Here is a 27,782-nt window from a genome sequence, read left to right on the forward strand (position 1 = left end):
ATGTATATGGCATCAATTGCTATGCTAATACTGAAAAATAAAGTGGCTTTAAGCTGAACACTTCTTGGCATTCTGTAGAATTAAACACATTAGAATTAATTGGGGTTTGCCACTTAATGCATTTTTAGATATTGTTTTCAACAGTGATAAGTATGTTAAGTTAGGTTCTTTGGAAAAGTAGATTGTGGCAATACTGCTCAAGACCTCAGCATTTAGTATGCAATTTCTAAAGGATTTTCGGGCAAGGACAATGTCTAAATACCTAGGAAAAAGTCTATTTAAAAACCCACATTTTTTAGGGTTTTTTAAAATACATCCAATATTGTCTTCACAAGAAAACCAACAAAAGAAATACACGATTTTACAATGCAATTTTATGCTTATTTACTCATATCCAATTGAATTATGTGAGCACAAGTAATGTAACATCTTACCTTGATTATTCAGAAAGAATCTAGTAATACTGCAGTGTTAACTAGAAACCATATTGGAATGAATTGTGCTTTTGAGTACATATGCAAAGAAGTTTTAGGAAGTGCAATGCCCCCAAAATGAATATACAACTTGAGGTCTGCCGAGGCCCTATTTTAACTATAAAATTAATCCGTGGTCTATTACTATATGCGGAAGGAATACCTGTCTCGGCCCAATCGTGCGACACTTTTCAGAAATCTAAATCCCGGGGTGCCCGTTCGCTTTGGCTCGAAGGGAAGGTGGGATTTAAGCATGTGGTGAGCCAAAGCAGGCCGTAGCAGCGGCGGGCATCAATGCAGGAGGAGGAGCTAGAGAGGCCTGGCTGACAAAGCTCGCTGCGTAGACGGCTGGTGACCAGGAAGAAGAACGCCGCTTTAGGCTTAGGGAGGAAGCGGGCTCTTGTATACCTGGACGCCTCCTCCCAACTCCCAGAGGTCCAGAGGCGCCCTGGGCTGAGGCCCTGATGGTGCCCGTGGGCTGAAACCTCCGGTTCTTTCCTGCTGCTCTTTCGGTGCTCGAGCGGTGACTGGGCATTCTGGCGGAAGGCGAGAAAGGGATGGTCACTCCCTGAGGCGAGCGGACGAGAGGCTAAGCAGCTTAGGTCGGGTAGGGAGCTGGCATGAGCTTCCAGTATCGGGTTGCTGCTGCTGCTGCTGCCCGGGAAAGGCCGAGGGAGAGCCGCCGCTGTCGCCTAGAGCTGCCGTTGTGTTTCTGAGAAGGAGAAGGCCCCCCACTTCCCTTTGGGGAAGATGGGAAATTGCTTGAAATCGCCCACTTCGGATGATATTTCCCTGCTGCACGAGTCCCAATCGGACAGGGCCAGCTACGGGGATGGGACTGAACCGGATCAGGAGCCGCCGCCGCCATATCAGGTATTGCGAGAAACCGAGAAGGAGCCGGTCCCGGTTGGGGCTGGATAGGAGAATGAAATTCAGCGAGGGGGAATTTTCTAACGGGGTAGCCGAATCGATCGGTTGCAACAAGAACGAGAAAGGGGGTCTCGGGGCACCATAAGGCTCGAAGGTAACTGCGGCGCGGGTGGGAGGGGGGAGTACAGCTCGGGCGCCTGTAGGGCATGTATTGACCCCCGGATTCATCGGGAAGGGAAACATAAAATACAATCGCTAATGGACCAAAGCAAGATTCCCATCCGTTGATTTCGTGGGTGTGAGTGTTTGACTTTAAAAATGAAAGTCTGTTGCCTTGCCGGTTTGGAGTAAATGGCCACCGATGAGCAAACAAAAGTAGGGGCTTTCCGTTCACATATGGTTACCAGTAGCAGTAGTCTGTTCCTGAGGCCTGAAATTTGACATCTGGCCAGATCTCTCTCATCTAAACCTCCTCCAGTCTGGTGGAGGAGAAGCCCGGCTTTCCTCCCTCCATCTCTCTCTTTCATTTGCTTTTCAGTACTGTATTAAAAATTCAAGTATTCAAAATTCTGTTTGTGGTTTTTATAGGTTGACTCTTCAGAGACAAAATATAAACCACTTAAGCTTGGGATACTGGGCAAAATACAAACTTTGTTTAAAAAAACCCACACAAATATCTATCTTAGGCGAATTAAGATGTGTTAGATTCCAACTGTTTTTCACTCGGAATTCAGCTTTTAATATTAAGTCAGCGAATTTTATTTCCAAGTAGTATAATCAAGATTGTACTTAATTGACTATAAAGTTGGATAGATTTGATATTTAATTCTAGGAATTTATAGCTGTCATTTCAGAAATATTTTTCTTTATCTGGGTCATAAAAGGAGGTTCTAGTTTTCCAGCCAGGGCAGCTTCCTTTGTTTCTACACAGAGTGACATCACTGTCTGGTGTTGCTTCCTTCTTATTGCCTTGTTAAACCAATAACAATCCCTCTGTGTGTGTGTGTGTGGGAGAGAGAGAGTTCCTTTTTTAGTCTCTTGAAATTTGTAACCCTACTAACACGTAATTTAGGGATTTCTGTGGCAATATGCCTTATTTCCTTTGTTATAACTGGTACTAAGCATAAGAAAGAAACATTTTATTATTGATTTTCTACCATTCTCTTACCATGTTTTGTTTCTTTCTCATTATTCATCATAACTTTTTCCCCCTATTCTTGGAATACATGACTAATGGGTGGATTGGATCAAACAAGTGATAACTGGAATTCTGCTGATGTTAGAGGCAGAGGGTACGAAGGCAATTTTTACAATCAATGCTGTCTGCAGCTCATGTTCCTCCTTAAAAATTGCTATGGGGCACTGCTACTGAGTAAGATGAAACATGACTCAAGAGAACTGCAAAAGGTGTGAAGTTTGTGAATATTGCTTTTCTGTTCCATTGTACTTAGCAGAGATCCTCTATTTTAATCCTGGAGTTTTAATGACCAATCTACTGTAGCCATTTCTGCACTGATTAGTTAACAGCACTGCATGTTTATTTCCTGTGTGGATAATAATTTATATTATGCATGCAGCCTGCCTTTTCAACAGTGTTGCTAGTTCTCATCCTCAAATAACCTTGTGAGAAAGATGAGGCTGCAAGATCCTGACTTCCCAAGTTCTGTCAGTAAACATCACAATTTAGATCTTCCAGATCCTACTTCAGCATTGTAAACAGTGTACCCTCCTTTTAATGGATAAATGCACAATAGTGTATTATTCTAGGTTCAGTCCTTGGTGAAAATCAGTGAATATATTCTGAAAATCTAAGCAATAATGCTTAGAGATTTTATTAAAGATTTATGAAGATTTGATTTATTCTCAGTGCTTGCTTATTTTTTCAGGATATGGGATAAATGTTTTCTTGGGAAACTATTGATGAGCTACCAGTCTTCAGATGTGAATAAATATATACTCAGAATCCTGTTGTGTTCAGTGAGTTAAATTTCCAAGTAAGTATGCATAGGATTGCAGCCCTTATATATTTCTTACAGAGTCTTGCATAATGCTGCTGCTAAGGACAGTAGTCAGAGTCCAGTGAAATTACTCATGCATGTACAAAACTTGTGCATTTGATGTTCATCATTTATTTCCACCTAACGGAGTGTCTATCACTAAACCACTATTAAGCTTGTAAGTTTGTATTTTGTTGCATCCGTATACTTGGCATGCATATATGGTGCACTGTGTCAATTATGTATTTTCATCAAGGTGTAAAAATATTTCAAGAAGATTAGATTATAGTAAACAAATTACAGCAAGCATTGACTTCTTGCTTAATGCAATGAATTAATTTTAAATGCTAATGCGAAGTATACAATGGCTACAATTGATTTGTTTATCTGAGTAATTTGACAGATAAATGAAGGAATGATGACTGGTATATAGTACTGTGGACTCTTAACATTACACTCCTATGCATGTTTAGTTAGAAGTAAACGTTGTTTGTAGCCCAGATCTGGTAGTTCCAGATACAGTTGCAAGAAAAAGTATGTGAACCCCTTGGGATTACGTGGAGTTTTGCATGAATTGGTCATAAAATGTGCTCTGAACTTCATTTAAGTCACAACAATAGAAAAACACAGTCTGCTTAAAATAATAGTACACAAACATTAGATGTTGCCATGGTTTAATTGAACATAACATGTAAACATTCACAGTGCAGGGAGGAAAAAGTATGTGAGCCCCTAGCCTAATGACTTCTCCAAGAGCTAATTGGAGCCAGGAGTGAGCCAACCTTGACTCCAATCAGTGTGATGCTATTGGATGTGTTGCTGACAGCTATCCTGCCCTTTAAAAACACACACCTGTTTTGGGTTTACTGGTTTCAAGAAGCACTGTCTGATGTGAACCATGCCTCACAGAAAAGAGCTCTCAGAAGACCTATGATCAAGAATTGTTGACTTGCATGAAGCTGGAAAGTGTTACAAAAATATCTCCAAAAGCCTTGATGTTCATGTGTCCACAATAAGACAGACTGTCTACAAATGGAGAAAGTTTAGCACTGTTGCTACTCTCCCTAGGCATGGTCGTCCTGTAAAAATCACTGCAAGAGCACAGCGCAGAATGCTTCATGAGGTAAAGAAGAATCCTATAGTGTCAGCTAAAGACCTACAGAAATCTCTGGCACATGCTAACATTTTTGTTGACACATCTACAATAAGGAAAACATTAAACAAGAATGGAGTACATGGGAGGACACCACAGAGGAAGCCATTGCTGTCCAAAAAAAATATTGCAGCATGTTTGAAGTTTGCAAAAGAGCACCTGGATGTTCCACAGCACTACTGGCAAAATATACTGTGGACAGATGAAACCAAAATTGAGTTGTTTGGGAAGAACACACAACACTATGTGTGGAGATAAAAAGGCACAGCACACCAACATCAAAACCTCATCCCCACTGTAAAACATGGCGGAAGGAGCATCATGGTTTGGGGCTGCTTTGCTGCCTCAGGGCCTGGACAGATTGTTGTCATTGATGGGAAAATGAATTCCAGAGTTTATCAAGACATTTTGCAGGAAAACGTACGACCATCTGTCCGCGAACTGAAGCTCCGCAGAGGATGGGTGATGCAACAGGACAATGGCCCAAAGCATACAAATAATTCAACAAAAAAATGGCTTCAACAGCACAGAATACTCCTTCTGGAGTGGCCCAGTCAGAGTCCTGACCTCAACCCGATTGAAATGCTGTGGCATGACCTTAAGAGAGCGATTCACACCAGACATCCCTAGAATATTGCTACACTGAAACAATTTTGTGAAGAGGAGTGGTCCAAAATTACTCCAGATCGTTGTGCAGGTCTGATCTGCAACTACAGGAAATGTTTGGTTGAGGTTATTGCTGCCAAAGGAGGGTCAACTAGTTATTAAGTCCAAAGGTTCACATACTTTTTCCTCCCTGCACTGTGAATGTTTACATGTTATGTTCAATTAAACCATGGCAACATCTAATGTTTGTGTAGTATTATTTTAAGCAGACTGTGTTTTTCTATTGTTGTGACTTAGATGAAGTTCAGAGCACATTTTATGACCAATTCATGCAAAACTCCATGTAATCCCAAGGGGTTCACATACTTTTTCTTGCAACTGTACAGGATTTGATTTAAATCGAGTTGATTTAAATCACAATTTAAATCATGATTTAAATCACTAGTAAAAAGGCTTGATTTAAATCAACTCGATTTAAATCATAATTTTTAAAGAGCAACTGTCATCTCTGCTACTCCTTTGACCCACTGTTGACTCACCGATAGTCCCAGTGTTGCAGAACATACAGCCTCATGCTACATAACTAAGCTCCATTTCATGCTGAATAAACTAAATTATTTAGTTAAATAATTAGAAAGTTTTCTTAAATAGAAAACTATCTTACAATAGATTTTTACCCAAAAGTTTTTTATTAAAATAAATTTGATAAAAATAAAAAAATCCGATTTAAATAAAAAAAAATCTGATTTTTTTGATTTTTTTAAAAAAATCATTGATTTTTATCCACCCTGCAACTGTATATGCCTTCATAACTCTGCCAGTTAATGGAAGTAGATGTTACTGAAAACAGCAGACTTTCTTCTACAGTAATATGCACAGGATTGTGTTATATTAGAGCAATTCTTGTACAATTTAACTTGAGTACATCTTTTTCAACTCAACTTAACTTATGCACTGGATAGCTATGGCTGCAATCATATGCATATATAAGGGAGTAAGCCATATCAAACGCATTAAAACTAATTTTCAGGTAAACATACATAGGAATGGGATGAATAGCTGCATGGAAATAATGTAAGTGTTAACAAGATCGGTGCTAACTTGGATTAAATATATTAAGTATTGCACTCTAAGACGAAAACATTACGTATCTTTGAGAGCATTTTATAGCTTTAAAAAGCAATGAGCTGGGTGCTGCCATTTATAAAAAGATATTTTTTTAGTATTGCCAACATTGTAACAGCCAGCAACAGGCAGAATATCAAAGTATGTTATTTTCAGAAGTGCACATTTCAGGGCATATTACTAATATAAACTGAGCATTCATATTTATACTAAAAATAAGGACTATGTCATTCAGAACTCTGATATTTAGAATTCATTTTAAAAAACAATATAAAAGGATTCTTATTTGTGTTTCCTTTTTTATAAAATATAAATTTAGTATACAAAGCTTCATAGACAATTTTATACCAGCAATGGAGAAAATACATAAACGCAATACATATTTATTTACAAATTGTAAATTTATAAGTAAACCTTCTGTTAAAATTAGAATTACTTCCTAGTGAGTTAGCCTATCCTATAGGATTTGAATACTACAGTTTGGATTGCTTCTTTGAATTATTTCTGAGTTTTGCTTTTAATTCATTTTTTTCTGTTCCACCTCCTTTTTTTTTGTTTTATTGTTGATAATTTTTATGCTACTTCAGAATTATGACAATGAACATTTCATTGAGCATATAATAATGAAAAATCAAGTATTTCAAAAGTTTTCGGAATTTAATCCTATCATTTCCCCCTTTATTGAGATCCACATAAAACTCACTGTATTTATAATCTAGAAATGAGTAACAAATAACTTTACAAAAACAAAGCACAGAAATCCTCCCAGCTATTTATGGACTTGACATCTGCAGAATCAGGTTAATCTCTGTCACTGCTTAATTAAATTATGCTGAAAGGAAATATCATAAATGAATATAAGATACTAGATAATGCATTTTCAAAACCTACCCATCATCAGACCTTTGACAAACATGGAGAGAAGATGTAGTTCATACCCCGATTTTCTTCTCTGTTATCTATTCCATCTAGCTCAAGAGAAAAGAATGTTGTGAACATTTGGATACATTGTTGTACACATGCCTTTGTAATTTTATTTCTTTTGTCCCTTACAATGTTGGTAGTGGGGTTTTTTTTTGAGGGGAGGTATTTATTTGTTTGGTTTTTCTGCTTCACTTGTGATCAACTCTTTAGAGCTTTCAACCTGAGGATACAAGATCTATAAGAGGTCTTGTTGTTTATACATTAGCATATGAGCACGGGAGCTGCTGGGACTCAGTGTAATTTCATTTTGTTCATCATTAATACAGGGGTCCCCAACCCCTGAGCTGTGCCCCATTACTGGTCCTCGAGCCTTTTGGAACCAGGCCGCAGAAGTGGTGGGCAAGGAATTAGCAAATGGAACTGTGCACACGCTTGCCTGCCTCATCCCCTCCACACACCCCACCCCGCCTGTCCACAAAGCTGGAAAGGTTGGGGAATTCTGCATTAGTAGGTCACCAAGAAAGTTATTTTTCTAAACTTCTGATAGATCATCTTCCAGGATTTTTAAGTTATTAGCTCTGTTTGTTGCTTGGTGGTGTCCATCTACCTTGTTTAAAACCCTTTCTATCCATTTTTGTAATGTTGCTTGTAACAGAGCTGCAGTATTCATAAATGATATTAAGGGACTCTTTCTGGTCTATCTAGAAATGATGTCCTTTTAGTGGACAGTTTTAAAGGAATGTATCAGACTTTTTTCCTCATGTCATTTGTTGACATGCTCTAGATTTCTTAGTGCTGTTATCTGTGGCATCTCTGGTGACTCATGGAGAAGAAAATCAGCTGAGTAAGAAGTATTTTTCATTTTTACCATCATCTCACGTTATTTTGGCCATGTTTTCTAAACTTAAGTATGTAGCTTTTTTTTTTTTGCAAAAGGAACAATACAGACATTCTTAAAGACAGTTTTGAATAATCTCATCCTTAAAAGACTAAGTTTAAAAAAATCTGAACATTGCTAAAACACAAACTCCATTTTTAAGACTTTCAAAATCCTCTCATTGCCAAATCAGGCAGGAATTCAAGTAACTCCAAGTTTAAATGGAAGGATAGTCAGTGTCTAATCCGCACTGAGCGAGGAGGCTTGAATTGCTTTTTTATTATGCCATTTCCTCTGCACTCTTCATTACTGTCTGAAGCATCACACTTGTAAGTAAGAAGAAGGTTCATGAATTTTGAAATGAGGTTTGAAATCCTCTATCTTGTTCCTGTTTTTCTCTGCTGTTGGGCTTCATTTTAGATTATTTTGATTAGAGCTCAGAGACTTCAGGAATGGGTAGCATACAAATAAAGTAAATTAATAAATAAATAGGTATGCATCATGTTGACAGTAGGTACTCTGAATAGAAACTGGGAATATAATAAGATCAACCGAATTTTAGTCATGCAGATTATTTTTACCATGCTCTGCCAGCCCATTTTGTTTAATCTGTTTTCCATCCAACTTTCTAACGACTGACAATTGTTTTCAGAATATATAATAATTATTACTGCTACAAATTTTACATCTTAGTAGTTTTCTTAGTGACAGATACATAGAATATTAAACTGCTGTCATATAAAGGATACCTATATGTAGCAATGGTAAACCTATGAAGTCATTTACAATTTTATAACACTTAGGTTTTCTGCAAGATGCTAAAGGGAGAAAAGACACTTCAACTTTCGATCAATTTAAATGCGAGCATAGGATCTAAACGACTAATAGTGAAAAAACATTATTTTTATAATGGTTTTCCTTCCAAATTATTTGGAGGAAAAGATATTTATTTATTTATTATTTGCACATATCTTAACATTATTTAAATATTAAGTAAATGTACTTAGAATATTGATTTCAACAAACAGCTTCAAGCATTCATAAATATTAAGTGACATATTTCCTGGCTCAGTGCAGAAAATGGCTTTGAATAATCTCTGCAAATTAGGCATTTTTCAGACACAGTGACTGGGAATTTGAGGAATTGTAGTCTCATTACATTTGGAGGACACCCAATTTGTTCAAAGCTGATCTTGAAAACTTTTCCCAGAGGGACATGTGGGCAAAAAGTGCTTTAAAATGTAAATTTTAAATTTAAAAATCTAGTGATAGGTTTCAAATATAATGGGAAGGTTTCATGTTAGTTTAAGAAATAAGAAATCTCTCCTATCAATTCAACACTTGAATGTTGAATTGAGTATGATGAGTATGATGATGTGAGCCATTTTGTTTGAAAATAACAAGGTTTTTGTGACAGGACTAACAACCCTCTGTCAAGCCAAATTCCTCTTGAATCATTGGGTGTTGGCAGATATTGAGACAGATTTATGCCCATAAGCAACAACAAATTAAATGCCTCTGTTGCTCAAATCAGGCTGGATAAGATTGGATAAGGTAAAGTTGGATAAAATCTACATGTTATTGCACTGATCTGATCAAGCTCTTAAATGTTCAGGAGACAATCTAGCTGGCTTCTTGCCAGTTTCTTTTTATGCAGAGTTCAGAACCACATCATTCTTTATTTAAAGGAGTTCTATTTTTTCAAGAGAAATCTGGACATATTATCAACGGATGGGAAAAAACTAGACTACACTCTCTTCTTTTTTAAGATCATCACCATTTTTGTCTTTGAAAAGTACTGCATTACTTTGATCCATAATTGGCTGGGTTCACGCAACATGCTAAGTCAAAAGTAAACCATGTACTGGCCTAATCAAAATGGCTGTCCTCCCTTACCTCCCACCGCCCATACATTAGCAGGTTAGTTCTTCAAACTGAATATCCAAGTTCATTGTGAGCCCACTTTGCCTTCAATCTTATCTCAGGACACCATGACACATAATTTAGTTGCATCTCAACTGCTGTAAAATATTGTATGTAAGATTGTTTTGAGAATCCACTGGTACAGAATGCTGTGGCTAGTCTCCTGATGGGACCATGTATAGAAAGCATGTGATTCCCTTGTTACACCAGTTACTAGTTATTGGTCCAGAGTAATACCTTCAGCTCTTCTGGGAAAGCATCTCAGGGCAATAACATATCAGATCTCCCACTGAGAGGATGGAGAATGAGGCCCTTACACGGGGAGATGTTCTCTTTCCATAAATACTCCCAAACAAGCTACAAATCCCACTAACATCAGTGTTAGGATTTATAACAGAGAACATTTCTTCCTTTCTTTCTGTCTGATCAAAATGAGTGTAGCAGGACTTTGTAATATTGAAGCCACCATTGCTACAGGATGAATTCCTCTGCTCCAAAAAATAATTTCCCTGTGGCCCAGAAAAAATTACAATAATAATTCTCAAATATCATTTTGCATCCTGAAAAATCATTCACGCTATCTCAGCTCACCTCACTGGGTGGTTGTTGTGGAAATCTAGAAAGAGGAAAGAGTATTAGGTATTAGATAAGTTATTTGTAAAGTAATAACAGTGGGATAAACACTTAATAAGAATAAATCATTTTTTCCTCTCCGATACAAATACATTTATTATGAAGCTACAATTAGGTTTTTGTTACGAGCAATGAGGATACGATCTAAAATTATACTCAGGTGATGTATCAACATTTCATTGTCAGATATGTTGTCTTGAATTATTTTGAGATAGCATTTGATATCATTGATTTGTTGTATCCAATTTACCTTATACTTTGGCAATTACATGCAAGGAGACTTTATTTATTTATTTATTTGTTCAACTTGTATGCCGCCTTTCTCCGAAGACTCAAGGCGGCTTCACTTAAGCAATATTATTTTATTGCTGAATCTCATTATTGTGGTTCATTGTACCATCTGTGATGTTCAGACTATATTGGGCATTTTTGTCTACCTATCGAATCCTTCCCAAGGACCTGGGATAGACAGATGTGAATGTTTGATAGTGCTACAGATATTACCTCAGGATATAAGCTGTTGCAAGTAAAGCTACTTTTTGCAATTGACTGATGGTGAATTTGTCAATGCTGGTAGTGTTCAAGTGGTGCTTCAGTTTTTGTTGTTGTTGTTTGTTAAGGCCACCCAATTCCAATAAAACTCTGGGTGCCTTATATAATATTAAGTATGCAATTAAAAACATAACATAAGAAAACGTAACTGTTTGGATAAGATAACAATAACAATCCATTTTTATTGACTAAGTCACAGCTGTGTTGTAGTTGCTCAAAGTATAATATTAAAATCAAAAGAGAGTGCTGTGTTGTATATCCTGTCAAACAACAATAACTGGACTATCCATGTTTATTATAGTTTTGCATGCTCAAATTGCTTGTAAGATCCACCCATAATATGTATCATCATGTACATTTCATTTCCTAACAGCATACACAGCCACAAATGAGCTTCTATAATTGTTTTTAAATGTTTGTGTAGCTGTGACCTTGACTCAACACTTGTGTTTTCATTTCTATTCCTCAGTATGAGAATAGAGAGGAGGACCTTTTTATAATCTTTTTCTTTGCATATATTATGTAAAATATAATCAGCTTTTCAAAGTAAATTACAGAATTTATCAAAATTTGATGTTGTCCTTGTTGGTCTTGCCACTTATTTCAGACATTCCTTTGAATGATAGTTGGATATTTTAACAACTCAGACCAGCATATATTGTAGTCTCTGTTTTAACGTTTGCAATATATGCAGCTTTTCTCTTCTCACTGAATGTTTAATACTCACAAAGTAAATCTGTGGCTACAACAATTCAGTAAATATTAGCATACAAGCATTTACCTCCATCTGTTGATGTATGTTATGTATGTATATTCCATAATTACATTTAAAATCAATTCTAAGAAGTTCCTAGCCTTCGGAAAGAATTCAGCAGGTTCAAGTTGACCACACTGAGGAAAATTAAGGTTAAAATTAAAACTCCTAAATGCTTTTCTTTACATAGAATTTGTGTCCTATTTTTTTTAACCTTATCTGTTTTTTCACATGAATTCTTCAGGTATCTTTGAGCATTTTAGTTTGATAATATATATATAAGAGAACTACAGTTCCCATAATGAAAACTATCATAAGATTTTATTTTTCTGCTGTATGAAAAATCTATATTGGCAGATGTATTTGTAGCCAAAGTGACACATGTTTTTTGAACTGGTAAAATTCTTTTTGTATATTTTAGCAATACTAGTTGAATTCCGGCTTTGGTAGAGTGATTATAGCCTCTTTGCAGTTTGCTGCAGAGCATCTGTTTTCATTCATTTTTTTTTTTCATTTAAGAAAAAATATCTTAAATTTTATTTCCTACATTTCAAATATGTTGCCAAAATGCTTAGATTAAATAGGTGGCTAAGGCTGCAGTTCTCGGCTAATGGAGAAATGGGACAGTAATCCATGTTTTGTCTCTAGTAAGAATTTGGGTATGGTGGACTGATTTTTGGTTTGTGATATAATAGCCCTATTGTATTCCTAAATGCTTTAGAAAAAGTTGTAGCATATATTGTGCGAAACATAACGTATGACTGTTGATGACTCGAGGAATGTAGAGTGCTGTTTTAGATACAAAAATCACTATCTAGTTACCTCTTATGAGCATGGAAGAATTTTGAATGTACAGTATGATTTGCAGTTGCTACACAATTCTATATGCTGCTGTTTTTTAGAAGGAAATGACAAAAGTCATATCTTAGTCAGAATTTTGCCTTGCATTTTCTCGGATTCAGTTGAACTGGGAGGGAAAAAATAGGTAAAGATAGCACATATGTGCTAGTCGTTCCCGACTCCAGGGGGCGGTGCTCATCTCCGTTTCAAAGCTGAAGAGCCAGCGCTGTCTAAAGATGTGTCTGTGGTCATGTGGCCGGCATGACTAAACACCAAAGGCGCATGGAACGCTGTTACCTTCCCACCAAAGGTGGTCCCTATTTTTCAACTAGCATTTTTTATGTTCTTTCGAACTGCTAGGTTGGCAGAAGCTGGGACAAGTAACAGGAGCTCACCCCGTTAAGTGGCACTAGGGATTCGAACCGCTGAACTGCCGACCTTTGAGTCGACAAGTTCAGCGTCTTAACCACTGAGCCACCGCGTCCCATTAGGGAAAAGATACAAAATCACATTTACAGGACATAAGAATAACATCAGAATAATCCTGAGTAGTTGATCTAGTGGAATTTATATATTTCTCTAGTTTTAGGTGGTAGTTGCTTAGCTACTTTGCTTTGGTAGCTAACGTTGCTTTATGCTGACATTGCTTTATGCTGCATTGATATGGTCTGTTTAAATTCTGCCAACCATAGCTTAAAACTTGGCTGCCTTCTTTGTACACCTTTAGCTTGAAGCCAGAAGAAACAAAGTGTTAGCTTCAAATTAGACTTTTTAAATTAGGCTTCTTCTTCCAAATATCAGAGTATTTCACTATTTTCATATATAGTACATTGGAGTTACTTAAACTAATAAATACATGGTGCTGCTTCACGAGTGACATGACTGCAGTTCTTCTTGTTTACATACAAGCAGTAAATACATAATCACAAAATAATTCTAAGCATACTTTTTTTTGAAAAATGAATGAGGAATAGGGCCCTTGTATTTGTGTTGAATCAAAGTTGAATTTCTCTTTCTATTATTGAAAATGATTCATCTACTAAGATACCATGGTAGATACTACTCAGATGGTTGTTTCTTACCTAAAAAGTAAGAAATACACCTATGCTATCCGTGTTATAAAAAAATTAAGTATATTTGATTTTTCTCTGTGTCTATGTTTTTTTCTCTCAATATAGTATATATATGTGTGTGTGTGTATGTATGTGTAAATAAAACTCATTTGCTTAAAAATGATAAGCTGAGTTTGGATTTGGTCCACAGATAACTTCTTTTGATTAAGATGCTATAATTTAAATTTTTTAAAGAGAATTGAAACATATTTAATCAGTCCTAATTTAACTCATACAGATTGTACTCGTGTTTCTTCGAAAATACGACCAGGTCTTATTTTCTTTTGACCCCCCAAAAAAACGGCTAGGCCTTCTTTTTGAGGGGTGTCTTAGTTTTCCCCCCATGCGCCTGGCCTGCCACTGGGCTGCTTCTTTCATGGCCAAAAAGAGCGACCCACTTGCCCAACGCCCCTGGCCTGGCCACTAGGCCGCTTTGAAAAGAGCGAGCAATGCAACCCAAGCACCTCGCGCACCCTTGCCTACCTGTAATGGTCACTCCAGCTACTGGTAGCCGTCCAGCCGAAAAAGCCTGCAGTCGTCCACTCTGGCAAGCCTAGCCGCGCATGCACTTAAATACGGCCAAATTTTGAGGGTAGGGCTTAATTTTAACCCACCTTCTTTTTGAGGTAGATCATGTTTTAGGAGAAACACTACATTTAATAACACAGAATTGGGAGCAGTAAGACATCGTTTGGCCTTTGTGAAGTAAAGCACAGGGCAGCTTTAATTGTCAGCCTGTGATTAATATAGTTTCTGTTTCTTGTATGTGTATCTTCGGTGCAAACTTGGCATTGGTATTAGAAATAGTTAATATTTAAATGAAATCATTCTTGGACGTGTGCCCTGGGAATTAAAATTGCACAGTCACTGCTTGCAAAGACAAGCTATGGCTTATCACAAACAGAAATATAGACTTGTTATACAGTATGCAATAATTTATTGCATACATAGAAAGGCCAGGGCAGTGGCAAAGTTTTTCTATGGATTTTTTTTCCTGACAGTTTATTGTAAAAAGCCAATAAACTCCTTGTTTTGAAATATGTTGTATGAAACAGTTTTCTGTCTTCCTGTGTACAAGTACTGCAAGATGGAAGAGAATATATGTCAGCCTTTATTGACCAGACATTCTATACTTTGACCTGGCATTTTATTAACTACCACTTGGTTTTAATCAATAACAATCAGAAAATTTTCCCACACTAATAGCTACATAGCACAAATAGCTACATAGCACAATAGCACAATAGCTGTGCTATTGCTAATAGCACTAATAGCTACATAGCTATTACATGCACTAATAGCTACATAGCACAAATAGCTACATAGCACAAACAAATGAGTGAAATACTTAGTGTTGGAGTATCATGTTAAGATCCTTGTTATCTCCTAAATGTGTATTTATTTCATAGAAATCATTGTAGCCTCTACAAACATAATGAACCAGGTGGCAAAAAGAGAATGCCATTCAGACAATAAGGCCCGTTTGTACAATTGCCACTGATTATTTCACATTATATTCTGTGATCTATCCCTGTCTGTGGTCCCGTTGCTTAGCTCTTCATATTATAATTTCAAAGACTTGCACTTCATTAATGAAATATAACCTCCAGATTGTCCATGTGGAGCCCCGTGGGGCCTGGACCTAAGTTACGTTGTTAAAGAGGGTTACCCGGTGAGACCTGAAACTCGAACTTTAGCAAGATAAAACAAAACCTATCGCACCTGGTGAGTACAGGAACCAGGTGAGGAAGCAACACCGGTGAGCAGCTGAGGGTGAAAACTCAGCTGGCTGGAATAGCCCCTAGGATATTATCTTGGAATGAGAGGAACAAGCTGTGCAGTAATTGAAGTGCAAAAAGCAATTGGTTGTAACAAGGAGATGCATGGTTCATTAACAACTTTGTCATCCTCTCTTGATTAGTTTCCAATCAAAAGTTGCATGGATAGATAATATTATAACTCATGTGATATTCCGCTTAGCGGAGGTTTTCTTTGAAATACAAGAGATAATATGTTTAATGGTTTTTTGCCTAGCCCAGATCCCATGAATATAAGAACTAGCCCATATTATGATACTACGTTTAGTTTCTGGACAAAAAAGAATTTGATTTTTAGTATTCCATATTACTTGAAGTTTTTACAAAATTTAGACAAATTGGCTTTGGCTAACCAGCAGTTTAAGAAATCTGTTTTAAGTAATTATTGCTTTAATTTAAGATTTACAATAACAAATTACAGGTAAATTCAACACAGTAATCACATAAGTATAATACATAACAATAAACAGAATAACTGTGTATATTAATGAAAAATTTAGTTTTCCAAATCTAAAATGAGATGAAAAACTCTGGTAAGAAAGATCCAGATGCAAAGTTCATATTGGCTAGTGAGATTGGAGGGGTATCAATTTAATGAATAAATAAATAAATAAAGTATATGACTCTGCAACTCTTATAAGAGTGCTACTTAATTTCTGTCTATGGAGATGCTTAGTCATCCAGGTCATGGTTGTCCCAAAGGTGCTTTATTTTTTTTCAAGAGGCAATTGGACTTTCTGGGTTTTTTTGTTTGTTTTTTGTTTTGAAGACATTTTGCTTCTCATCCAAGAAGCTTCCTCATCTCTGTAGCTTCCAAAGAAGCTTCTTGGATGAGAAGCGAAACTTCTTCAAAGAAAAAACAAAAAGTTCAGTTGCCTCTTGAGAAAAAAAAGTGCCTTTGGGACTACTTAATTTCTGTTTTGCAAGAATAAACACTATGAGTTTTATTGTGAACCACAACAAAAAATGAAGCCATAAATACTAATTTGAAGTTTAATTACAGGTGAATGATTATGTTAGTAAATATCACTGTAGCTGTTTTATTTCTGTATATTTTCTTATTTGGGAGTGGGGGGGAGAGAAGTTGGGTACATACATGAAGACATTAATATTCATGTTCATTAGTTTCTTCTATCTCTAACATTTGCTTTCTTCTCCAGAAAAGAAAGCAAATGGTAGAGGTAGAAGTTCAAATGTAGGCCATTGTAGCAGTCCTTGTCAAAATAACCTTTGATTTAGGATACTATCAGAAAGGTGTCAGTAACTGTATACAAAGAGCACCATCAAGTAGAACAGTTGTGGTTATTTGTCTCAAAGAATAAAATGAAGGTACCTTACTGGCAAAGGCAAAAAGCCAAGGCTATCACAACTGTAGCTGCATGTCCACATCCATTAAATGTGAAAATCCACCAGGAATATACAGAAAGCAAGAGAGAACGACAAAATAGAAATGCCACTTCATTAATTAGATGCACAGTGATTTCAGTCAAACAATTTGCTAATCCATTGTCTGCCTAACTGGCCTGAACCATTTTTCTATTGTGGCAATGTCCTGGTGAAACCTTTCCTCATGTTTGTCTCTGACTGCAACTAGATTTTTGGGAAAGAAGTCCAAGTGTGAATGCAGAAAATGAATCTTCAGTGACACGTTGCAATTCATGGTCTTGGTGCTGTGAGAAGTTTGTCACACAGCTGAATGTTGTTTGGTGCTCTATAGTTGTCACTACATCCATGAATGCTTTCTAGCTGATTTTCTTTGGTCCCATTAATAGATCCTTGAACTGCTTGTCATTGATGACATATCTGATCCGTGGACTAACAAAAATGCCATCCTTAATCTTGGCATCAGTTATTCTTGGAAACATTTGTCTCAACAAAAACCTTCATCTTTCTTGTCCATCGCTTTTACAGAATTTTTCATCAGTCCAAGTACTATTTGGAATGGAGGAAAAATATCTTTGTCAGGTCAACAAGTGGTTCATGTGCCATGTTTTTCCATTGTGGAACCAAATTCTTTCAGCAGTGGCCATTTCTTTTTAATGTAATGCAACTGTTTTGTACAGCTGTCCCATTCACATGCTGTATGTAACAACTGTGTTTGGTATATCTGAGTTGCATTCTTAGCAACAGAGCCACTACTCTTAGATCTCCACAGATATTGTAGTTATACTTGGTGTACTATATATGCTTCAGATATTTTCAGATGCTTCTTTCATGCGTGCAGCAGAGCCGACATGTATTGAAGGGTGTACATTGCTATTGTGTAAAAATAGAAGATTTCTATAAAACAGTATGTGATAGATTAGCTTACATGTTATATTCATGATTAGCAGCCAAAAATCTATAAATTGCATCCAAAAGTATTTAGGAAGCAAAATCTTTGTTTTTCAGTGAAATCCACATAGAGCATTTTATCACATTATTATATGGAGCAAACTAATCATCAGATTATTTTTATCTGGGTTTTATGAATTTCTAAGATACAATGACCTGTTTTTAGAGTATTACAAAATCATTATTAATGCACATTCTAATGAATATTGTACATAATCCAGATCTGAGGGATGAGTAAATGAATGAGGAATATTATTTATACTGAGTGAGACCACTGATTCATTCATCCAGGATCTACATTCAGTGTCCAGAGGGATGGTCAACTCTTTCACACAGAGGATTTTCCCAGTTTTCGTTACAGAGAATGGGTTTGAAACTTCACCCTGTAAATAAAATATATTCTCTTTAATTGAGTTATAGCCCTTCACTTAAAAATTCCCTTCACTTAAGGGAGGATAACCTCATGAACAGCCAGCACAGCTAAGAGGTAATGACACTTTCAGATCTATAGTACCTGAGATGAAGTGTTGTTTGATTGACAATGATGCAACTGCAACTCCCTCATCAGCTATGATTAATTCTGATTTCCCGGAAGATAGGGTTTCAGTATTCACTGTTTATTCTTCTTGGTAACTTTAGTTTTCCTTGAATTCCACTTTCAGAATGCCTCTTTTTAGAAAATGATAAGAAATGATATAATCAGATACAGTTATATTTTTACATTTTAGGATTTTAAAACGTGTGAGGCCGAATGAAATATAGTACTGGCGAATCTGTTCAAGCCTAAACCTGCCAAATCAAAAACACAGTGCAGAAGTACAATGGAGAACTCTGGAGGGGAGAGCTGATCTTCTGTCATTTATTTTTCCATGAGCTGATGCCAAAACTTTTGCTTTCACTTATCCCACTCACAGTAGCAAAGGGTGTAAAGTGAACTAACTGCCAGGAGAAAAGGCCCACAAGGAAAGGAGTTCCATTCTCTTGTAGGCATCTGCTCCGCCAGTCAGCCCTCAGGTTTATAGAGAGAGTTTCAACATAAGATATTGCCAGTACCGCATTTAAGTTGTGGTCCTTGTTGCTCTTAAACTAGGTTTCTGACACATAAATGGAATAAAGGCCCACCAAGGAAAGAGAGTCAGCAAATTTAACAAGCCAAAAATGGATGGAAACAGACAAATGCTTGTTTTTCTTGTCTCTAAACAACATCCTTTTAACCAATATCTATCTGGCATCTCTCATGTTACTTGTCTATTCCAAATATGAGGAAAATATTAATACTGCCAGCATATTAATATTTTATCTTTGTTTGAGAATTATACTTGGTTTACAATTTGGGGGCGAACATTTGGAATTTCACCTCCCCACCCCATTTTATATGCAAGAGCAAGGGATTCCTGGGGGAAAAAATCCACTTCACAGCCTAGTTTTAGCCATTACAGGTAATCCTTGACCTACAACCGCAGTTGAGCCCAACATTTCTATTGCTAAGCAAGACAGTTGTTAATTGACTTTTGCTCCATTTTACAGCCTTTCTTGCCATAGTTGTTAGGTGAATCACTGCAGTTGTTAAGTTAGTTACATGGTTGGTAAGTGAATCTGGCGCCCGCATTGACTTTGCTTCTCAGAAGGTCGCAAAAGGGGGGATCACATGACCCCAGGACACTGCGACTGTCATAAATATGAGCCAGTTGCCAAATATGAATTTTCATTACATGACCATGATGGATGCTTGTAAGTGTGAAAAATAAGTCACAAGTCATTCTTTTCAGTGCTGTTGTAACTTTGAATAGTCACTAAATGAAATGTTGAAAGGAGAGAACTACCTGTATACACAAATAGCTATATTAGTAATACAGCTATGCAAGGAGGCCTCTTGTAATGCATGTTATTGATAATGAAGCAGCTTTCTTTCAATTCTTAAAGCATCCCCATCTTTTGTAATGCTTGCATGTCTGTTTAAAAAGGTTTTTTCCCCTGGCTATTGTGGAGTGGGGTGTATGCATGCAAAGAAATGATCCATTAGGATGTGACCAATTTATTGCTTTGAGGAGAGTTTAGGTTATTGTTCCTTTTTTTTGCCCACTTCTGGTGTTAAAATCTGATATCCCAAAACTTTTCCCACTGCAGATATAATTCATTGGTTCAATATCTTTGCTGAGATTACAGTGTGAATACATAAATTCACAGAGATCATCATCCATCAATTGATAGCCTTAATCCTAATCTAACCTATTTGGTGGGAGAAAAGTGCAAGGCGATTAAAATAAGTGGATGTAATCTATTGATCTACAAAACTCACTGGCAAGTACAAAATTTTTGGCAGGCAAAAAAAGAGCAAAAGCCAAGGTTTATGTTAACTTACTTTGCACAGCCAAGTTCATAACTTAAGAGTATTAAACTATGTTTTCTCAGATACGAAACACATTTAAATTTTTGGCCAAATTGAGATATTTCCTTTTAATCTGTCCTTTTAATCTGTTCTTAATGTATTTATTATGTGTTTTTATTTGGCTGTACACTGCCCTGAGTCCCTAGGGAGAAGGGTGGTATATAAATTTGAAGTAAAATTAAAAAAAAAAAATTGATATTACAGCTTGAAGATTATATCTTGAAGAAATAGCCAAAAGGTTAAGAAGGGAGAAAGCAAATTGCTTTCACAGATGTATGAAATGGTAACAATTTGGTTTATAATTATAACTCTTAAGATCAGGTCACAAAAATGCTGTATGTTGTAGCAGCCTCTACATTCACTTTCAAGGGTGTGCTCTACATTCAGATTAATTTATCTCCTATATTTATTACAGTATTAAATTTGAAAAGGGCTTTACTGTAAATTTAAAGGCTCCTTAAACTCTTATTATAAATTCAATTTAACAAATTCAACTCATTTTAAAAATACTGAACTAAATTAAAATTACCGAGACTGCAAAATAATGACTAGGTAGCATATTCCAGCTATTTAGCATATTGTAGTTATAGATGAATTCTGTTAAGACCGTAAATGTTTTTAAATGTAATTTGGTATTGGACTGTAACAGAATGTATATTAGCTCATACTTTGCTTCATTTTGAGTTATAATCTGGATGCTAAGATCAGTAGGAATGGCGATAACATAGACAGTTGTCTATATCTATATCATTTATATCTTAGCTGAAGTTTTGTTATTCCAGATTTATACTATAGTAGATCATCTTAAAATCTACTTCAATATTTGCTTTTTCAACAATTTTGTGGCGATTTCTCTCCATGTACTTCCTAATGCATAAGGAAAGTTTACGGGGCAGAGGAATCTATTATTTAATGAATGATGAAGTTTTAATTAAATACTATATAACTTTTATGTTCTTGTTTGCTTAAAAAATGGCTGTTATCTTTTAACATCCTTCTTCCCTTGATGTCAGTGTAACTGTACAAAGCAAAGTTGAAAAATTCATCAGTGACAGCTTCTCTGTATTGGCAGAGTAAAAGTGAATCAATTAGCCAAGCCTGCAAGTAGATACTCATGTCAAGTTTATACATCTATTTAATTAACCCATAGAGAACTCCTAGAGTCAAAATTAAATTGTCTTTGCAAAGAACAGCTTAAAACCAATGACAGAGGAATTGCTGTTTATTCCATTTTTTTTTTATTACTAAGCCAAAAAACTGCGAGCAAGAAAAGAACTGTAACCTTCCAGCGATAGATCGAAGCAAATAATTTCCATTCATTTCTGTCATCAGCTTAAAAATGGCAAAGCCAATTTAACTGTGGTTTTTTTTTTCTTTTCTTCCCTATCCTCCCTCTTTTTAATTTAAGGAACAAGTTCCAGTTTACCATCCAACTCCTAGCCAGACCCGCCTAGCCACCCAACTTACGGAGGAAGAACAGATTAGAATAGCACAACGGATAGGCCTTATACAGCACCTGCCAAAAGGAGTCTATGATCCTGGAAGAGATGGTTCGGAGAAAAAGATCAGAGAGTAAGTTCAAGAAGTGCCATTTCTGATAGTAATGTCACCTAAGAGACGGCTTTCGTGGACTTTTTAAAAATCTTGTTCCTTGTTTGCAGTTTTCTTCACCTGCTTGGGCTGTATATGCCGCTTTTCTCTTGTCTTTCTTTTTTTAATGGTAAGCAGATGTTTTCTGGGATTTTTCCTGACAATAAATGTCTTCTGCACTGCCCTTGTGCACTGCCCTGACTTTTTTTTTTTTTTTTACAAAATTTTACACTAAATCCAGATGATTTTACTTTTCTTCTGAATTCTTTCCATGTTTTCTCACCACTTCTGGATTTTATTTTTCCTTGCCACAGAAAAACTGTTGGTTTTTTTAAACAAAGGGTGGAAATAGCCGTTCATTTTCTTTTGCATAGTGAAATGTGAAATTTAAAATACCCTAATTATTCTTATCTTTTCACCTAAAATCTGTATCACTCTGTATGATCATTCTGTATCTTAACAGCCTGGTTTATATTCATGCATTCATGCATAAATGTTTTATATTTATGCAGAAAGCTGGAGACCAAAACTTCTAGTCCGCCTTTTGACATGAAAGCCATCTCGGTGACTTTTTTCCCAACCTCTACCTGACAAATAATGAATGTAGGAGTCAATTTATTTTGAAAGACAATTCCCATTCATGCTGATATGAACTGTGTGGCAACAAACAGCTTTCCGGTGCATTTTTTTACAAGTATAACACTCAGTTGTGCTACTAATAATTGGATTAAATACTTTCCATATTATCATTCAAAGCAGATATGCCACATAATTATATATATTACAAAAATAATAATGGGCTGGTATACAGGAATGTAGCATTACGGATAGAATTTGTTTTCCAGAAATTGTGTCACTGAAACAGGACAGAACATTGTTGCATAATATTTACAGTAATCATTTGTTTGGAAACACATTTCTAGCTCTCAAAGCAATTTACAAAGAGCCTGGATATTATGTTACTCATTCCATTCTATTCAAAATCTTTCTCTTACAGCTTCTGATTTGAATATATTAAAATACTAGAAATGTCCAAAAGTCAAAATATATTTTATAGATCGTAATGTGTCAACAGGAGCAAAAAATCTACAATAGAATACTACAATCTATTTTTAATTATATATCTGTGTAGAGATAAATGTATGGTTTTAAGCTATTCTCATTTCCCCTAAACAACTCTTTTGGGGGATTCAGGACAGTATTTATTTGTTCATCCCTGTATTTATTCAGTTGATATGTCCATCCATGTAAAATAACTGATTCTGGACAGCTAACAATTTTAAAAATCAGCCAAAAACTCAACAAAAAATATAAATAGTCAATAGCCAAGATTTTTAACAAAGCCATCAGAACAGATGCAATACAGATACTTCAACAATATTAATTCACAAACTCCAGCAGACACTTCAGTCTCCAAGCCCAAGAACGTAGCCATTTCTTCATACCTTGCAAAAGGCCTTTGAGGTCTTATCCAATTTGAACTCTGGGGAGGGGAGGTGATATCCAGTATAGCTGGCATAACAATAGAAAAGGCTTTCTTCTGAGTCCCACCAGGTGACACTCTTTAATGGATGGGACTCATAACATAGCTCTCTTGCCACAATAGATGGCATGGGGAGATGTGATTGGGGAGAGGCAGTTCCCCAAATAACCTGGCATGGAAAGCTTTAACCGGTAAGCATCTGTACCTTGAATCCGAAATGTTGCTGGCAGACAGTGCAGCTCCCAGAGCAGAGTTGTTCTAAACCCATAGATTAAAAAGTGCTTATAACTGCCAATATTTTGTACTAACTGCAGATTCTGGATGCACTTCAAGGGCAGGACCAAGTAGGGCATATTGTAATAGTCCAACTGGGTATACTTCCCTGTCCACAAAGCTATGGAAAAGTTTTCCAGGTCACAGTCACTTACGTTTTGTAGAAAAAAATAGCACATTGGTTCTGTATGGGATAGTGGTAATCCCATCCAGACCGAGAGATGGAGAATCTCCAGAACCAGAGCTATTAGAACCCAAACCACTCAGTCATGTTAGGATTGAGTTGAAGCCTGTTCCGTCCCAAGTCCCACAGGCTCCAATCCTCTAGATAGAACTTCCATGACATCACCTGGACAGTTCACGGTGAAGGTACGTCACCCCATGATATTGGATGACCTTACCAGTGGCATCATGTAAATGTTAAATTAGCCAAGAGAATGTCAAGCCCAGGGACATCCTGCAATGCAAGGTTATCTAAGATGGCATTAGTGGCTCTGTTGAAAGAAGGGATTGGAGAAATAGTTGCCCTGTTCCCTTCTCTGATAAAAAACTCTACCAAATTCTGGTTCATTGATGTAGCATGTTCATTTGTGGATTTAAACTATCAAGAACAAATTCAGTGTTTTGGAATGATCAAATGTAAACTTCATAGAAATATTTTTGGAGGCTCTGAAATGAACAATGCTAGAAAACCCTCAAATGTTACTGCCACTTACCTTATATCATCAGTTATAGGAAACAGCTGATTATGGTTATTGTCACCATGTTGGGGCAATCAGTTTTTTAAATCTAAAGGGATATTACCTTCTCATATTGGAACGCCATAATATTGAGTGATTTTGTTTATGAATTAGATAAGCACAAAATACTGAATGAACAAATAACAGGGAGTTTCTTTACGTATATGTCCACATCATGTGTTGATGACACTATGAAGAAAAACCCCTGAATACCCAAAATGTGATAAATATTTTTCACAGAATTGTTCCAAGGCAATTTGAGTTTGCATAAATGGCTTATTTCCCCCAATTTTAACATTTAAAAATTGGCGGTATTTAACCCAGAAATGAAGTAACATGTATTAGCATAACTAAGATTAATGTTAAGTGCTTTATTGAATTAAAAACTCACTAATAATAAAATACAGAGCATTTTCAAGTGGCCTGAGAAGTATTCACTCCTCCCCAAAATTAAATTCTAAAAAAAAAAATTGGGTAAGCAACGACCATCTTAAATAATTAAACTATTCTAATTTACTTAAACTGAAATTGCAGATCTCAATAACACGAAATAAAGACAGTCTGTCTTCAATGATGTTATTATCTGTATTAATTAACGTAGATTCTGCAGCAGGTTTATACGTATACTTATTCAACCCTGAGTGCTCAGTGCAACTTATTATGAAATAAATGTGCACAGATTTGCAGCCTTAATAGATTTCATATGGATTTCCAGAGATTATAATGTAATAATAACTTCTAGAAGTTTAACATCAAAGAGTTAACAAGTAACAACTTTAATATGTATTAGAAAGCAAGTTTACAAGATTTTTCTCCCTAATTTCATGAGCCTATTTCTATATTTTTCTATATACTTTCTATTTTTTCCATCTTGTTTCCCTTTTTCCCCCTAGGTGTGTCATCTGTATGATGGACTTTGTTTATGGAGATCCTATCAGATTCCTGCCCTGCATGCATATTTACCATCTGGACTGTATAGATGACTGGTTGATGAGATCTTTCACATGTCCTTCCTGTATGGAGCCCGTTGATGCCGCATTATTGTCCTCTTATGAGACTAACTGAGCCAGAGTGTCTCTTCTGACCTGTCAAGAAAACATCATTTTTAATGGATTATACCTATCATTCTACCCAAAGAACCAGAGATTAGTAAACAAAGTCATGCACACAAAAAGTTCATTTCCTTAAAAGTTATAAGACAATAATTTCCGACTAGCTGCAGGTAATTGATAAAGAGAGGGAAGAAGAGACATCTTTTAGGGAATATAGACACATAGGATGCTATTTTTATGTAAAGCCTTGATCCAGTACTTAAAAATAGTTACTCTTCATGAAAGCCTGCTAGCACCCCCACTCAGAGGAAGTGGGTGGAGGGTAATAGTAGATGCTAAACATTAAATTGTGTGGACTGAAATTAGCAAGCAACTCTGCTCAAGCATCACTGACTCACACAAGAATACTGCCATGGGAAAATGTACTTGGAGAGCAGAAGCAGTGTGAGATATACATGTGTACTTGAAGAAAGAGAAAGAGGTACCAAAACATCCTTTCTCCTAAAGAAAAGGGCATGTCTCCTCAGATTGCTCACAGGTTTCTGGTATTTGGGTCAATGTTCTAATTACAGGAAAAAAAAAATCCTACGTTTTTATAACACTGGCACAAAAATAGTTTTAAGCTTGTTTGCACAATTCTTTTTTTATCCATTGGAAATGGAATCCATTTTGCCTTAGGTCTTTTTAATAGCATATTCTTATGTTTGGGCTGGCTTGAAAATCAGTTTATTTATAACCTGTTGTACAAGTGCTATATGTTGTTTGCAGTTAGGATTATGTAGACTTCAAAAAGATGTCCTAGCTTATAAGCAAATGTGAGATGCACTGTCTCTTTTGTGTATGTGGCATTCTGATGTTGAGGTGTTAAAAGACAAATCAGAAAACAGACCAGTGTTTTACCTCTCTAGAATTTTCTTTCCCTGCCTCATTTTTTTTGCCTAAAGTTTGGCTGGATTCAGACACCAAGATCAATGTTGTTACTGGCAGGTAAAAACAAAGAATGATGAACATGTAAGCATGATAAAAGATCACGTATATCACAAAATTTGTTTAACTACCCTTCTTACAGCAAGTATTACATGGAACCATATAAAAAGGATACTGCATCTCTCATTCTTGTAGTTCTTAGATTTGAAAAACCAGACTGTGTCTCAGTCTATGTAATCAATGTATCTTGTATTTTGTTGGCTGGCAAAGCAGTCTGTCAAGCAGATGTTAAATAATCTATATGTTTTGTACAAAAAAATGCAAAAATTGTATTTGGCACAGAATTACATAGGACTGATCAAGTGGGTGAACTGTAGCTGGGAAGGGCTGTTTCCAGTATTTGTAGGTCTGAAATCAGCAAAGGGTATGCTTGCAGAGAAAGTCATGCAAAGAAAGTGTAGTTATAAAAACAGCTGTCAATTTAGCATGTGGGGCTTTGTCCTATTATGTGTTCTTTAATGTAATTTTATACATTTGACTTAAAAGACAATTCTTTTAATTTAGCATGAGATACAGGCTCCAGTTAATAGCACTGTATTATGAGGACTGGCCTTGTTTTAACACATGATTTTAAAAACTGTATTTAAACAGCTACACTGAAGACTGTAAGCTTAAGAGTATAGAGTAATTAGATGTCAAATAATTTCTACAAGGTTAGTAGTATGCAAACATCTGAAATACAGCTTATTTCTTATTCTGCAGAACCTTTCATTCAGATGCTTCAGTCCGTATCCAAAGTGCACACTTGTGTATTCATACAGCTCCTATGCAAGCAGATTTTCCCTCCAAATTATAGTGAGCAAGGCATACCAAGTATGGTCAGAGTTAGCCTTACAAATGGGCGAAAAAGAAAAAAAAAACAGGCTGGGAAAGAGCTCCATATTGCCTCAGCACCCTTGTACCTATCTAAGTAGCTCAACTGCAATTCTGCATCAGATACAGATTGTTACACGATGACTGGTGCATTGAAAAAAGCAGTTTGAAGAAAGTACCATGTTAGATTACTTTACATTTAATGGGAAGCTTTAGTGCAACCCCCTTCAACTGTTCTTAATTCCTAGATGAGAGATAAAAGGAAGTTGTGCAATATTTTCAGAATAAATCATACTACCTTGTCATTCCATATTTTTTCCATAAATGTTAATGTCTATCTTGTTAAGTATTAACAAGATTAAGAATTTGTTTCTTTTACCTTGGATGTTAAATTGGCAAATGAACCATTTTTAAACATCTTTTTCATGTTCATTGTTTTCTTTCTGTGACTTTTTTAAAATGCTA

At 36.1% G+C, this 27,782-nt stretch overlaps 1 protein-coding gene across 2 annotated transcripts; it reads left to right on the forward strand.

Moving 5' to 3' along the window:
• The first annotated feature begins 613 nt into the window (after positions 1-613).
• RNF11 (ring finger protein 11) lies at positions 614-27,736 on the forward strand. Of its 2 annotated transcripts, XM_087891067.1 has the most exons (4): positions 1,109-1,346; positions 3,230-3,284; positions 21,788-21,951; positions 25,359-27,731. In XM_087891067.1, exons 1-4 carry the CDS (start codon positions 1,255-1,257, stop codon positions 25,528-25,530), a joined length of 483 nt encoding a protein of 160 aa, XP_087747193.1. In that variant the 5' UTR covers positions 1,109-1,254; the 3' UTR covers positions 25,531-27,731. The 2 variants fall into 2 exon arrangements, with proteins under 2 accessions (XP_034270957.1, XP_087747193.1); XM_034415066.3 differs by lacking the exon at positions 3,230-3,284 and having other exon boundaries at positions 614-1,346; positions 25,359-27,736.
• Positions 27,737-27,782: the final 46 nt, after the last annotated feature.

Source organism: Pantherophis guttatus, chromosome 3 (assembly GCF_059756535.1).
Source record: "Pantherophis guttatus breed Tessera chromosome 3, ASM5975653v1, whole genome shotgun sequence".
Classification (NCBI taxonomy): domain Eukaryota; kingdom Metazoa; phylum Chordata; class Lepidosauria; order Squamata; family Colubridae; genus Pantherophis; species Pantherophis guttatus.